This window comes from Vombatus ursinus, unplaced genomic scaffold (genome assembly GCF_900497805.2).
Source record: "Vombatus ursinus unplaced genomic scaffold, bare-nosed wombat genome assembly UNPS02014173.1, whole genome shotgun sequence".
NCBI lineage: Eukaryota > Metazoa > Chordata > Mammalia > Diprotodontia > Vombatidae > Vombatus > Vombatus ursinus.
The window spans coordinates 1,412,696-1,427,262 of record NW_020953951.1 but is presented as its reverse complement, the minus strand read 5'-3'; the positions used below and the strand labels follow the sequence as shown (position 1 = coordinate 1,427,262).

At 51.2% G+C, this 14,567-nt stretch overlaps 1 protein-coding gene across 3 annotated transcripts; it reads left to right on the top strand.

Moving 5' to 3' along the window:
- Window positions 1–319: 319 nt before the first annotated feature.
- Window positions 320–12,565, top strand: MROH6 (maestro heat like repeat family member 6). 3 transcript variants are annotated; one of them, XM_027859894.1, is made up of 14 exons: window positions 320–1,690; window positions 2,073–2,225; window positions 2,791–2,945; window positions 3,957–4,035; window positions 4,493–4,665; window positions 4,776–4,913; window positions 5,221–5,335; window positions 5,754–5,897; window positions 6,661–6,840; window positions 7,065–7,220; window positions 7,984–8,103; window positions 8,880–8,982; window positions 9,999–10,064; window positions 10,562–12,565. In XM_027859894.1, exons 1-14 carry the CDS (start codon window positions 1,406–1,408, stop codon window positions 10,798–10,800), a joined length of 2,106 nt encoding a protein of 701 aa, XP_027715695.1. In that variant the 5' UTR covers window positions 320–1,405; the 3' UTR covers window positions 10,801–12,565. The 3 variants fall into 3 exon arrangements, with proteins under 3 accessions (XP_027715695.1, XP_027715694.1, XP_027715696.1); XM_027859893.1 differs by having other exon boundaries at window positions 3,957–4,128; XM_027859895.1 differs by lacking the exon at window positions 2,791–2,945 and having other exon boundaries at window positions 1,542–1,690; window positions 3,957–4,128.
- Window positions 12,566–14,567: the final 2,002 nt, after the last annotated feature.

The window sequence follows — 14,567 nt, the reverse complement described above, 5'->3', positions numbered from 1 at the left end:
CAAATCCGGCCTCAGACACTTGAGACTTACTAGCTGTGTGTCCCTGGGCAAGTCACTGAACCCCAATTGCCTCACTCCCTCCTCCCCCAAAAAATAAATGTCAACCACTTGCCCTATTGTTCACTTCCATGGGGCACAGTGGAGAGTGCTGTGGCTGGAGTCACGGTGACCTGAGTTCAAATGTGACTTCAGACATTTACTAGCTGTGTGACTCTGGGCAAGTCACCTAACCCTGTTTACCTCAGTTTCCTCATCTGTAAAATGAGCTGGAAAAGAAAATGGCAAACCACTCCAGTGTCTTTGCCAAGAAAACCCCAAGTGGGGTCATGAAGAGTCAGACAACGACTGAAAATAACTGAACAACAAAAATGTTTTCTTCACAGAACAGTTTGAAACAAGGTCAGTAACCCAACAAATTTGCATTTGTGCCGCACAACTGTTTCAAAAGCATGCCAGGTTCCCTGGGCTCAGCCTGGCCAGCCAATAGAAAGATCCTGCCCTGCCCCTCGGGCCTATAACAGTAGCAATAAATAACAACCAGGCTTCAGGCAGCCTTGGAGACGATTCTGCCTATCCTCCTTCCAAGGCCACCTTCCAGGGCTGGCCCAGCCTCAAGACCATCAAACAAGCACTCTTCCTGATCCACACACAGTGCTGGGAGGGGCTCCCTGCATCACTGCCCTGAATTCTGTGAACTTTCATGCTGTTCTCTATTATCCAGACTCTGGCTAAACTCCTGTAGACTTCTTTGTTCTTCTAGAGATTAAACAGCTGCCCAATGAGAAACAGACCTCAGACTACTTTTCAGCAGTTCCTGCAGGGTAGTGAACTAGCTCCTCTCCAGGAGACACCCCCAGCTCAGAGGGCCACATTGTTCATTTCAGACTTGAGGTTCCTGGCCAATGATCCCTGTGATGGGAAAGGTAACCTTGGGTCCCATGGTTTCCACTGCTCCTCCTGACTTTACCTCATTGATCAGGGCCCCAGTTTCCCATTTATAAAATGATGAGGGTGGATCCCTAAGGTTTCTTCATTCTAAATCTTTGGCTCCTATGATCCCTAAATCTCTTCGGTAAGGGACCCTCAGTGGATAGGTCAAAAGTAAGGGATCCCCAACTAATATTGTCTCCTGGCAGTTAAGAGGGAGGGGAGAAAATCACTACCTATTTCTGGACCTAGGGAGGCTCCATGATCCATGCCTGTATACTAACTCCTCCCCAGCTCACGCTTAGACACGCCTGCACCTGCAGCCACACCTGGCCTTGGTAGGAGTCAGGGTGAATCTCAGCAGGTGCAGGTCCTAAGCTGGACAGATTTTCCACATTTGTGAGTTCTTGTCAGAGCTCGTCTTGGGGGGTGGGAGGAAAGAAGGCAGCACACCAAGACTGGTGCCTCAGGGCTTGAGATGGCTAGAGGGAGGCAGGGATGGACTGGTGGAGCCCACAGGGGTCCTGCGGGGCCCTTGGGAGCCCTTTCTCTGGCTGCACTGGCTGAGGATATTCAGATCAACCGACAGGGGACTGGACCCAGTCTAGGGCAGCCCCCCCAGGAGTCTGAGAGCCCCGCTGAACCAGTCACTGCACCAAGGATGGAGAGTCTGGAACCTGATACTGCCACTGGGGTGCTGAGAAATGAGCCCCACTCTCCAAAGGCTTCAGACCCTGAGCCCCAGCCCTGGGAGCCTGAACAGGTACTGGGGGAACTGGGGAAGAGGATAGACAGATCCCAGCTCAGGGTACAAAGGGCCAGTGAGCAGCTGGAAGGAGGGAGAGATGAAGGTATGTGGAAGAAGCTGGAGGCTTTGGGAGGTTGGTGGTAGTGACAAGGGGCTTCAAGAAAGCTAGAGGCCCTGGAGGGCTAGAGGGAGGTTAGGATGGGAGGGAAGAAGGGCAGGGGTTGGAGAGGAGCTTGGGGGGGGGATTGAGGGGGATGGCAGCTAAGGGATAGACACTGAAGCTCCCAGAGTTTAGAAGGAAGCTAAGGAAAAAAGGACGGACATTTGGAGGGTCAGGCTCTTGGATGACGGCTCCTTATTCTTATACTTCTCTCTGTTTCTCCCTCCCCCTATCCAGCATCCTCAATGCCTTCTGGTCCCTGGTTCCTTGGCAGATTTTGCTGTTCAAACTGTGGTTTGCCTTGAGGATGCTGGTATCTCAGGGACCCAGGCCTTGGCCTTCAGTCTCTCCTCGGCCTTGGACGCTCAGGGTGGAGAGCTCCCAGAAAAGGTTAGCACTTCTTTGTAAGCCCAGCCCCTTCATCTTCACACAACTCCTTCTTGAGTCCCATCTCTCGCCGGCTCCCTTTTCCTTGACTCCTCTCAAAGCCACGCTCCTGATTTTCCCCATCTCCTCCCTCTGGCTCTCAGTCAGCTCCTGGGCTCCTAGAGCTTGACTCTTAGAATCCCAGGATCCAAGAACACTGACCACTAGAACATCTAGACATAGAATGTCAGAGAACCACATCACAGCTTACAGGGGCCATCAAGTCTAATTCTAAAAAGGCAAGGCCAAAAAGCAAGGAACGTACCCTTTCGAATATCTCCAGAATTGTCCTGTGGAAGAGGAATTACATTTGTTCTACTTTGTTCCATTCAGAGGACAGAACAAGCAGCAATGGGAAGTACCAGAAGGCAGCTTTGAGTCCAATGTGAACCAAACCTGCATAGCAATGAGCGTTCTAAAAGGGTTGCTCAGGAGTTCACTGTCACAGGGGTGGGGGGGTGCTCAGGGAGAGGCTGGAGGGAGTGGATCTCAGTGAGCCCTGAGAGTGAGCTCACTCCTCCTTTCCCAGGTACGGGAGGTGGTCCAGGGACTGCATGGACAGATGACCCAGCTCTTGGAAGGCAGGCCAAGGAGGGTGGCCCTGAGGGCACTTTGCTCATTGGCTGCAGAACACACAAGCGAAGTGGTCCAGACCCTATTGTCTCACTCTCTGCCCTGTGACAGGTATTGGGCATCCCCACTTGCCCTGGGCCTCCTGGGCAGGAAAGGACCCAGGTATCCTGGCATCCCCAGATGCCCTCCCCTTCCTTCTCCTGAGGGCTGTTGTATCTGCCCTGGTGAGGTCAATTGGCACCCACCTCCAGCTCCTAATTAGTGCCCAACCCTAATTAATGTGTGCTCTGCATTCCAACACCCACAAGCCAGGCTGGGCTAGGAGCCAAGATTCTAGGCTTCTTGCCTGCTTGGTCATAGATACTTGGGTCATGAACCCATTTATCCGATTGGGCAGAGAAAGGCTGGTGTCAGAGCCAGGAGAGAGTCTCCTCTCAGTTAGGATGTTCTCCTTTCATTCCATGGTTTCCCTTCAATCTCCACATTCCTCCCCATCCTTGGTCTCTGGGTCCCCTGACTCCCAAGTTTCCTCCTGCCCCCTTAGACTTCCTACAGTCTAGGTACCCCCTCAATCATTGAGTCCCTTCAATCCTAGGGTCTTTCCCCTAAGATCTATTCCTATCAGTTCCAGCCTTTCCTTTCATTTCCTGGGTCCCCTCTGTTCCAGGGATCTCCCCCATTCCCAGTCTCCCCTAAATTCAAAGATCCATGTCAGTCCTATGGCCTCCTGTCAGGTCCAAGGTTTCCTTCACTTCTCTCCTGGAACCTCCCACACTCTGGCTCTCATCTCAGTCTCCAAATCCCCTTATTTCCAGAGGTCTCCCGCAAGTCTAGGGGCTCTTCATTCTCAAGGTTACTTGTGCTGAGGTACACAAAGAGGTATACAAAGCAAGGTAAATCCCCTAAATCCAAGGATCCTTTCAATCCCAGGATCTCTTCTCAGATCCATGGCTTCCCACATGTACCAACATGTCTTCCCAATGGGAGCTCCCACAGTCTGGGTTTTCCCTCAGCCCTAGAGTCCCCATCCCAGAGGTTCGACGGTTCCTCTCCACAGTCCTCACCCTGGGACTTCCATCCACCCAGATCCTCCCACTTTCCTCCTCCTACCTTTATCCACAGTGCGGCAGCTGAGTTGTGGCGAGGCTTGAGCCGGAACCAGAGGGTGAATGGGCTGGTCCTGGTGCACCTGCTGCAGGAGGTAAAGGGCCCACCCCAGATCCAGGACCCCAGCCCCAGCTCCAGCCCTGGCCTCAGTCCCCAGCTGGTCAAGCCCCAAGCCCAGGCATTGGCTGTGAGTGAAGTCCTAGTGTGGAGGGAGGGAAGGCAAGATGGAGGTGGGAAGGGAGAGGGGGGCAGAGTTTGAATACCCATGTGAGGTCCAGAAGATAAAGATCTGGCACCTAAGAGTCTGGTGGGAAGGAAGGAAGACAGATGACAGATTCCTGGAGAAACCTGGGGAAGGGGTCATGGGCTGGTTCAAGGGTATAGGTATTTCAGTGTATGTGAGGTATGTGCCCCGACCTATCTGAAGAATGTTGTCTGTCGGATATCTCACACATGTCAGACATGTCTTACGTGGGATCAAAGCATGTCCCAAGAATGTTACAGTTACGTTTGAGGAGTATCTCAGGTGCATATCCTCTGTGTCTCTGTAGGCCACAAGAGCACTAGGAGAGATGTTGGCAGTGTCAGGATGTGTGGCCGCCACAAGGGGCTTCTACCCACAAGTGCTCATTGCGCTAGTTACACAGCTGCACCAGCTAGCCTGGTGTGCCCACTCCCCCCAAGTTCAAGTGAAGGTCCGGGGTCCTCCCCCCAACCATGCTAGGTGAGATCAATATGGGAGATGGGGGAAGGGGCAGTAAGGGTAAAGGGGAGCAATTGGTGACCTCACTCCTAGTCCTCATTTCTTCTGCCTCTTTCTTTCCTCTTCCACAGCTGTGCTGTGGAAGCTTTGAAGGCCCTGCTCAATGGGGATGGAGGTCGAATGGTGGTTACCTGCATGGAGCAGAGTGGGGGCTGGAGGCGCCTCATAGGATCTAGGACCCATCTGGAGGGTGTCCTCCTGCTGGCCAGGTTTGAGCATGGGGACAGAGGCCCTGAGGGAAGGATACACAGGAATACTGGACATTATGGGGTCCTGGGGTGGGGGGACATGAGGAAACAGAGATGAAGGGATGAGATCCCAGAAGGATGGTCTCAGAATCTTCCTAGTTCTTCAGACTGAACAGGACTAAGTACTGATTGGGGGCTAGTTGAAGGGAGAGGAGAATGTAGTGGAACAAGGGGTAATGGTGCTGGGGCAGAAGGAAGATGGGGAACAGGTAGTCAGGATTCCTTCCTCAGCTCTCCCTCACCCTCTCCCCTTCCTGTATCTCCCAAGTGCCCTGGTGGCTCATGCTGACCATCACCTGCGTGGGCTCTTTGCAGACCTACTTCCACGTTTACAAAGCGCAGATAAAGCTCGACGCCTGACTGCTATGGCCTTCTTCACTGGGGTGAGTGTACCTGGGTTAAGAGTGAAGGCCACAGAGACCCAGAGGCCTTTCATCTGTCCCCTTGCCCTGTTCCTCCAGGACTGTGTGATGGTCAGAATCCTGGGTTGGGTCAGAAGAGCTGGGTTCTAGCCCTGGCTCTGGTCCCTAGCTGCTATGTGACCTTGAGCAAATTAATTTCCTTCTCAGGGCCTTAGTTTTCTCCTATGTAAAACAGTGATGATAATAGTTTCTGGCTGTTGAGATCCTCCCTAGAATGCAGATGTAGTTAGGGAGAATGGTGATGAGGAGGGTCTTCTCCATTCATGACCCCAGGTTGACAGTGAGGTGGGAGGGGAAGACAGGCCTTCTTCAGTCCCAGGGTCTCCCCACCCACCCAGAGGTGCCCATTTGCTGAGTCACCCCTATCCCAACTCCTCAGCTTCTTCAGAGTCAGCCCACGGCAAGGCTATTGAGAGATGAAGCCATTGTGCAGCGTCTGACTGCCTGGCAGGTAGATCCCGAGCCCACTGTGCGCTGGCTTGGCCTCCTGGGCCTGGGCCACCTGGCCCTGAACCGCAGAAAGGTGAGGCCTGGTCCGCACTTGGGGTGCCCCTCCCTTGTTGGGGGGGGGCTGGCCTGCCCTTGGGGTGCCCTCCCTGGTGGGGGGACTGGCCTGCTCGTGGGGTGTTCTGGGGAGATGCTGGCCCGTTGTGCGGGGGGGGGGGCTGGGCCACCCTTGGGGCGCCCCTCCCTGGGGGGGGTGGCCTGCACATTGGATGCTCTGGGGAAGGGCTGGCCCATTTGTGGGAAGGGGGGCTGGCCCGCCCTTGCGGTGCCCCTCCCTGGGGGGGGTGACCTGGACTTTGGATGCTCTGGGGAGGGGCTGGCTCTGGGTGGGCGGGGCTAAGTGGGGGAAGAGACTAGGCCCCGCTCCCAGGGAATCCCCGGTCCTGGGGGTGGGGAACAATGGAACAGTCAACTCTCAGTTATCCGAAAGTGGACAAATCTCCCTCGGGGTTTATCGGACGCCAGTACTTCATCCCATTTTTATGCCAACCTGAGCCAAACGACACAGGGGCTACGGTACAAGGGCAGGAGCCACAAGTTACAAAATGAATGATGAAGGCCAGCATCACGCAGAAAAGCAGCACTAAAATTATCCGCAGTTTGGGCTCAGGTCTCGGTTACCCGCGAGAGGCAGCCATTCAGGCTCTTCCGCTGGCCGGCTATAAGCAGAAGACGCCACGGCGCGGGGTGGGGGCTTGGGTGGGGAACGGGGGGACGAGATGATGAGTGGGGGCAGGGAGAGGCTGGACGGCATCCCTGACGGCCCTGGCTCCGCGCAGGCGCGGCACGTGGGGACGTTGCTCCGGGCTCTTTTGGGCGCGCTTGGCGAGGCGGACACGCGGCTGGTGGGGGCGGCCCTGGGCGCGCTCCGGAGGCTCCTGGTGAGGCCCATGGCTCAAGCGCACGTGAGTGCACAATGTACCAGCCTGGGCTGGCGCCTGAGGCCGCTGCTGGACCACGTGAGCGGGGCGTGGGGGGGAAGAGGGAGGGATCAGTGGATGGCTCCGCCTCCTCCCCCTCTCTCACGGGTTTCCTTTTCCGCTCCTCTCCTTTGCCCCGCCCACCCTCAAGCACCGCCTACCCGACCACGAGCACCGCCCTTTACCAATCTCAGCCCCGCCCTATACCCGCCCCTCCAGTAGACCCCGCCTTCCCTCGAGCTCACTCTTCTCTCTACTTCCAGGATCAGGATTCTGTTCGTGCCTCAGCTATCGGGCTCCTGGGCACCTTAGTGGGTCGTTGCTCCCCGCGGCGCGCTAGGGCGGTGCGCGAGCTGGTGCTGGGCAGCCTGGTGACCCTGTTGCTGCGCCTGCAAGACCCAAGCCTGGATGCTGCCGAGGTCCGGGGTGCCCCAACTTCCTCACCCTGTCCTCTCACCAGCCGGGAGTCCAGATTTCCCCCGCCCCACCTTCAGTCCTCCTGCCTCCCTATCTTGGATCCTCCCATCCAGGACCCCCTTCTTCCACTTGAGCCCCAAATTTTCCCATCTGCCCCTGATGAGCCCCAAATCCAGCCACCCTCCCACTATTCTTCAGGGTTTATAATCAACAATTTATCTCTAGTCTGTTATGGTCTGGGGCAGGGGTGGGGAACCTGCGTCCTGGAAGCCGCAAGTGGCCTTCTAGGTCCTCAAGTATGGCCCTTTGACCTAATCCAAACTTCACAGAACAAATCCTCTTAATAAAAGGATTTGTTCTGTAAAACTTGGATTCAGTCAAAAGGCTGCATCCACCCCTGGTCCGGGGAATACAAAGACCAAAACAAACCAGTCCCTGCTCTTTGGGAGTTCACTGTTTACTGCCCAGGGTAGGTACTTAAGACGTTGATTTGAACTAAATTGAATTACTTGGGAGAACACACAATTACACAGATACACAAATACAGAATATTTACATTATTACTACAGAGGATTATTGTATTAAATGACCCCGGGAAATAGGTTCTGCCTGCCAATACAGTGAGGGTTGGGACCCTGGGTTTGTTTGGCTCTCCTGTCCCTTCGCCCTCCTATCTTCCCCCATGTCCTCTCGGTAATGGGGAAGGAAGTGTATGTCCCCGGGCCTGACTATACCCTAACCCCTCATTTGTCCCTTTCCTTCCAGAGTGCAGAGTGGACGTTAGCTCGTTGTGATCGATTCCTGGGCTGGAGGCTGCTGGAGGAGATCTCAGCCATGGTTCACTATGACAGCCCAGAGGCTCTAAGCCGCACGTGCAGACGACTGGTCAGTGGGGGCTTCCATAGGGCTATGTTAGAAAACCAGAGCCTTGCCTGAAGGGCTCCCCCTAAAACTAGCTCCTACTTCCCTCCCTTTCCTGCTCTTCCCCAGCTTCAGATGCAAACTAGAAGAAACAACAAGTGTTGTTGCCCTTTGGATTCCTGGCTAGGTAAAATTTACAATGCCTTATGCCAATCCCTCTCCTTCCAGCTCACTATCCTTAGGGACTCACAGAGATGGAGCCATTATGGTTTAGTGGATAGAGAGCCAGTCTCACAGTTGGCAAGACCTGGGTTGAAGTCTGACTTCCAGCACATACTGACTGTGTGACCATAGGCAAGTCACTTAACTTTTTAGGGCTCTAGGCAACTCTAGGACCATCAATGCAGAGAAGGTGCTAACTTGCATGGGAAGAGGGAGTTCTCTCAGCCAGGAAGCTCCCTATACCAGTGAAATCACAGGTTCACTATCCCTAGCCCCTACTGGGGAGTCTCTTTCAGCAAAGATAATGTATTGTCCTTAGGTTACCCACAGAGGGAAAATACAGTGCCTCTGGTGAATAGCCCCTTTCAGTAGAGCTAGTCACCCTTCATGACCACAGGGAGGAAACAGGAAGCAGACCTCTCTTGTGCTTACTTGTGTTCTTCCCAGGGCAGGATTTGCCTGAAATGAGGAAAGTCCTGGGCTTCTCAGCCGCTTTTGTCAGTGGGGCCCGTGGGGCTTTCCTCACGTTGCACTGAGACATCTCTTCCAATGCAGACCTTACCTCGCTTTGTCCTCAGGCACAGTGGTACCCTGGCCGAGCCTCTGACTTCTTGAGCCAGGCCCAAGGCTACCTGAAGAGTTCCCAGGTTCCCATTCGCCGGGTGTCAGCCATGTTCATAGGTAAGCTCTAGCTAGTCATAATCATTCTTCCAAGTGGCCAGCCCCAAGGGTCCTGAATCAACTCTGTTCCCTGTAACTGGGGCTTGATTAGGAGCTTACTGAGAATCCGTTTCAGCAGAGCCTTCTGTTGTCAAGCAAACCCTGACATGATTTTTCTTTTCTTCAAAAAATTTTCGCGTTGTATTACTTGTTCTTTCTCCCCTCCCAGAGTGCCATCTCTTATAATAAACTAAGAAAAAAAGATCCACAAAACTAAACAACATATTTAAAAAATCTGAAGTTATAAGCAGTATCTCACCCCACATGGGCTCTCATTTCTGCAAAAGAATGAGGGGAGTTATCTCCTCATATTTCTTCTTTGGGGCCAATAGAATTCACTTAGGCCTGGAGATTTGACATTATCAAAGGCAGCTAGGTACCCTCTGTCCTTCACTTTGGTTTCAATTTCTAATTAACTGTTTTTTTCTTTAGTCCTTCCTAGTCTGCCAGTCATTTCCTTGGTGGAGAATTCTGATGTGGAATAAAAGTTAGGTGGTTCTTCCCTCTCTCCACTGCCTGATATCATTGCTCCATTCACCTGGAGCAGTTGATCTATACCTATCTGTCTTTTGCCCCAACCTAGCCTTAAAAAAAATGCCCCTTTGTCATTTTTGGCATTTTTTACCAGCTTTACTTCCCCTGGCACTAACTGTGTCACCTCCATACACACATCCTTGATTACCTGCCTTCTTTCCCATCTTCTTCACATACTCTAAGCAATCCAAAATCTCATCAGCGTCCATCCTTCTTGTATCATTCCTTCAGTCATCCTTCTCATTTCCTGTGACTCTTCTAAAAATGTGTTTGTCAGCAAGTTTGCTGAGTATAGACAACCCTCCTTCTTCCTCAGTGGGATTGTGTTTCATTCAGGGGAATTTCTCTTCCTTCTTGATAAAAGGCATAGCCCCAGAGACCTTTGTCAGATGTTGGTCACATTCGGGTGCAGGGGCCTGATGATCCAAACTGTTTGGTTTCAGGGTTTCTGATCCATCACATGGACCCTGACTGTGTCAGCCCTGGCCTGGTGGACTCACTGCTGCATGGTAGGCAAGGGACGCTAGACATGTTGAGTAATTGGGGCTCATGGGGTGGGCGGTTTATTGCTAAGGCAATGAGGATATATGGCAGGGTGACTCCTGGGTGTAAAAAGACACAGTGAGGAGCAAATGGCCTGCCTTTGCTATGGTAAATGTTTGACAGTGTGGGCACTGGTTTCTGAGAGGAGCTTCTCTGATGGGCCTTGCCTAGGGTGCTCCTGTCTGAGGGGGAAATGGGACACACACACACATACACACACACTCAGAGAAGGTCTAGAAGGAGGTAAATTCTGGGAGCAGAAAGGATGACTGAGAGGACTGGGGTGAGGTGTGGAAATCTTCCTGGAGAGGTGATTTCTGAACCAGGTTCTAAAGACGGAAGGTGTGGAGAAAGTTGGTCAGTTTACTAGTGGCAGGGAAACTGATGGGGAGGGAGGAAAGCTGAGGCCCTGGACCTCTCAGGGATCTAACATGCCACCTTCCTTGCCACTTTCCAACTACAGACCTTGGGGAAATGCAGTGGGATGCTGAACTTTGCATTCGAGATGTCTCCCATATCACTATGCACCAAGTACGGCTAGTGTGTCGGGACCAGGACTCCCCCAGACGTGGCAGTTTCTCCCCTTGGAAGCTGTTGTGCTGCTGGGGCCACCGCCAAGATCAGGAGATACCCGTCTATGAGGACAGCCCTTTCAAGCCTAAGAGCCGGGCTGCCCTGTGGGGGTGTGGGGGGCCATCCTGAGCTGCCTCCTAGCTCTGTATTGAAGAGCATTGTTCAGCCAAGGAAGCAAGGTCACTTGCTCTTGCCCAGACCTCACCTAGGTATTCACAACCCAGGCATGGAGATGGATTCCTTAAACCCTTCATGGGGGGAACCTTCCCAGGTGTATCTGACTGGGAGCCTGTTCCTTGGGGGAAGGGTGGAGCCCCTGGACATTTGTCTCTTTGATGTGATTGATGTCTTTAGGATGATCACAGCCAACTTAGGGGTGTCTCTCAGACTTTCTCATTGTTACTTCCTGGTCCCACAAGATCATGTAAACCAGGAACCCATCACTCCTTAATGCATGCTAATGCAGCCTATGGCCCAAACTGTTTATGTCAAACCCTCTCCAGGGGAAGTGGGTATTCCTTTTCCCTACCTCCCCACTTCCCCAAATGGAGAGGTTTCTCCTACCTGTGTCTTTTTAACTGATAGAGGGATTCCCACCTGGCCCTGAGAGGCGAGGCTCCCAAAGAGGAGGCATGAGGGTATCTCCTCTCTCCTTAGTGAAGAGAAGGCTGGAGGCAGGGACAGGGAGAGATCACAGGGAAGCCAAATGCTACCTCATATCCCAGCCCTTCAATAGCTCCTGTACCCCAATTCTTGTCCTCTGTCCTACTCCCTTCCAAAGTGGTCTGTAGGACATGGCAGAAAGACTGAGGAAGGAGACAGCCCTGGGTTCTAGTCCCAGCTCTGTCATAAGTAGCAGCATGACCTTTGTCACTTGCCCTCTCTGATTGATATCCCTTTTGTAAAATGGAGACAGTAGTTCCTACATCTTGGACAGAGAGTTTTTGGGAGGAAAGTGCTTTGTAGATGACAAAGCTATAGAACAAATGAGACCTCCCATCCCTCATCAGTGTGGGACATTAGGCAGAGTCCAGGTGACCCAGGCTATAGAGAGATCCCAGCATGAGCCAAGCACAGAGGTACAAACATGAGGGCAAGCTAGCTTTCCCTCTGTCTGATCTCCTAGCACTTTATAGACAGACTCTTTTGACGCACTGATTGATAGTATTTAGATATTTTTGATTTCTCTGCTGATGTGCCTCACCTATTAAGCTGTAAGCTCTTGGAGGGCAGGGGCTCCATCTTATTCCTTTTTGCCCCCACCCCTCCACTCCAGCACTAAGTGTTTCCCCTCCTCTGTAAAATGAGAAAAATACTTGCATTCCCCTATCTCATGGGGTTGTAGTGAGGAGGGCACCCTGTAAATCCTAAAGGGGATAGCAATGGGAGTGGTAGCTTTTATTGTTGTTGGATGATGAATAGATGTCTGTTGAATGAATGAAGAATAGAAGAGTAAGTACATAAAGTGAGTAAGAGACCATGGGTTCAGGGCCAGGCAGACAAGAACGGGGCTGTTACTCATGAATTGAGAGCAACCCCTAGACCTGAATGTACCTTTTCACTAGGGTCATTTTCCACCCTGTTGTCTAGCAAGTACTTCCCTGCAAGCCTCTCCCCAACTCTCCTGCCATCATTTCCCTAACATTCCACCTCTTGGTGGAACCTGTTGCTCTAGGAACCTGTCGTCACATCTATAGCTACTGCTTCTGAAAAGGGGGTCAACTGACTGCCCTACTGTTCCCCTTACCAGCCTTATGCCTTCCCAGACCAAAACATCCCTCTGTGGCCACCACTCTCTTACTTGTGATGTCTCTGCCTATAAAATATAAATTCCTGGAGGGCAGGGCCTGTCTCGCTTTTGTATCTGTATCCTCAGTGCTTAGCACTTCGTGCCTTACACATCCTACTTAATAAATACTTTTTTATTCATTCATCCATCCATCCATTCATTCATTCATTCATTCATTCATTCATTCATTCATTCAATGTGATAAAGATCTAAGTGGGCAAAGTAAAGGAAGATGGGAGATTCTGTGAAGAGATTGTAAAGTTCAGGAAATCAGGGGCAATTATATTTCAGTTAACAGATTCAAGGAGGGTTTTGGTGCTGTGTATGAAAATGGGGAGGGAGGTAGAGAGTCCACTGGATCTGTCAGATAAGGACAGTGACTAAGAACCCTCCACAGGTAAAAGGGTTGTTGTCAAGATCAAATGCAATATTTGTAAATCACTTAGCACAGTGTCTGACACATAGTAGGTGCTATAAAAATGCTTATTCCTCCCCTACCTGAAATTTGCTCCAGGAAAATCTCCCATTGTAGCCTAGGTAGCCTTCTTGTCTCATTCCCCATTAGGATTCTCAGCTTCTTCTCCACTCCTGGGACCTGCAAAGGAACACTTACATTATAGTTTAAAATACATTTACTGCATCACCTGGAAAGAGAAGACATAATATTATGATTCCCCAAGAAGCTAAGGTTCAGCCATCCCTCTGAACTAAAACAACTGGAAGCCATTGTTAGAAGAGATCTATGGTTGGTTCCTTCCATGTCAGTCTTGCTAGGGGGGAACCATACTGTCTCATCACCCTCTTTCTGGCTCTTGGCTATTCAACAATGGAATTAGGATCAGGAGCTGTCTAGACTTTCTGCTTGGATTCTCTACCCAGCAGTGGAGCAGTATCTCCACTTCTCTGCTTTGACTCTGAAAGATTTCTCTAGTGTCTTGTATTCATCCTCTTCCCAATCCCACCATGATGTGCTTCCTCAGGGGTCAGTCCTCAGCTCTCCCCTTGTCTTTACATTGTATTTAACACATCAGGGGCTAGAGAAATAAGTTTAAACAGTAGGAGTTAAATTGATGTGTTGGCTTGTAGATGTGCAAGGGCACGTCTATTTCAAGGGCAAATAGTTTGCTTAAAAGCCTTTGAATGGAAATGAGTAGTGTCTTCAAAGGTTCAATGATGACAACATCTGGACACAGATGTATATCTGGGAGGATCTAAGCAAATGCAATTACCATCCACTTCACACTTCTTCCATTTCATGATCAATTTTTAGAAACCTTCCCTTAAGTCTTCTCTTTGCTGTGGCACTCCAGTCTAAGGAGCAGAAGAGGTAGGTCAACCTTGGGAGGGTTGGCTGGTGGGTTTTCCAGAGATTGGTGCAACTTGTTACTCGAATGGATCTAGGATCTCATCAATTTGGGAATTCTCCCCAAGGAGGCAGATCAAACCTATCAACACCTGCCTATTCTGTGTGATATGTTGCTATCCTCCCAAAAGTTCACCCCAAGGGTCCAACCAAAGTGTTGGAGGCCTTTCTTAATTTTTTATTACGTTGAAAGGGAATAGTGTTCCTTGCTCTTTCCACACGACCAGCCCAGCTTCTCTTCCTATCATATTGTTCTTGCCAACATCCTTTCCCCCTGTTATTGATAGTTCCTTCTATGCTGCAGCCTGCTTACACCTACCTGTACTTCTTCACTATTCCCCTCTGTGTGAGATTGATTTTTAATTCTTTGGAGGCAATCGCATTCTATGTCTCATGCTATTTGGAAATACTAACAGAATGTTAGCATTGAAAAGACAAGCCCAAGGGGGCAGGTAGGTGGCGCAATGGATAGAGCACCGACCCTGAAGTCAGGAGGACCTGAGTTCAAATCCAGCCTCAGACCAAACACTTGACACTTACTAGCTGTATGACCCTGGGCAAGTCACTTAACCCCAATTGCCTAAAGAAAAGACAAGCCTTTGTTTTTCTAGGAATCTTGTGGTCAGCAAAGGAACATTTCAGAGAGGTTATCAAGCTCTTTCTCCTCCTCCTCCTCCTATTCAACTCTGGACTCAATTCACTATCCATCTGAACTGTGTAGTGTAGATTCATATACTATTGGAC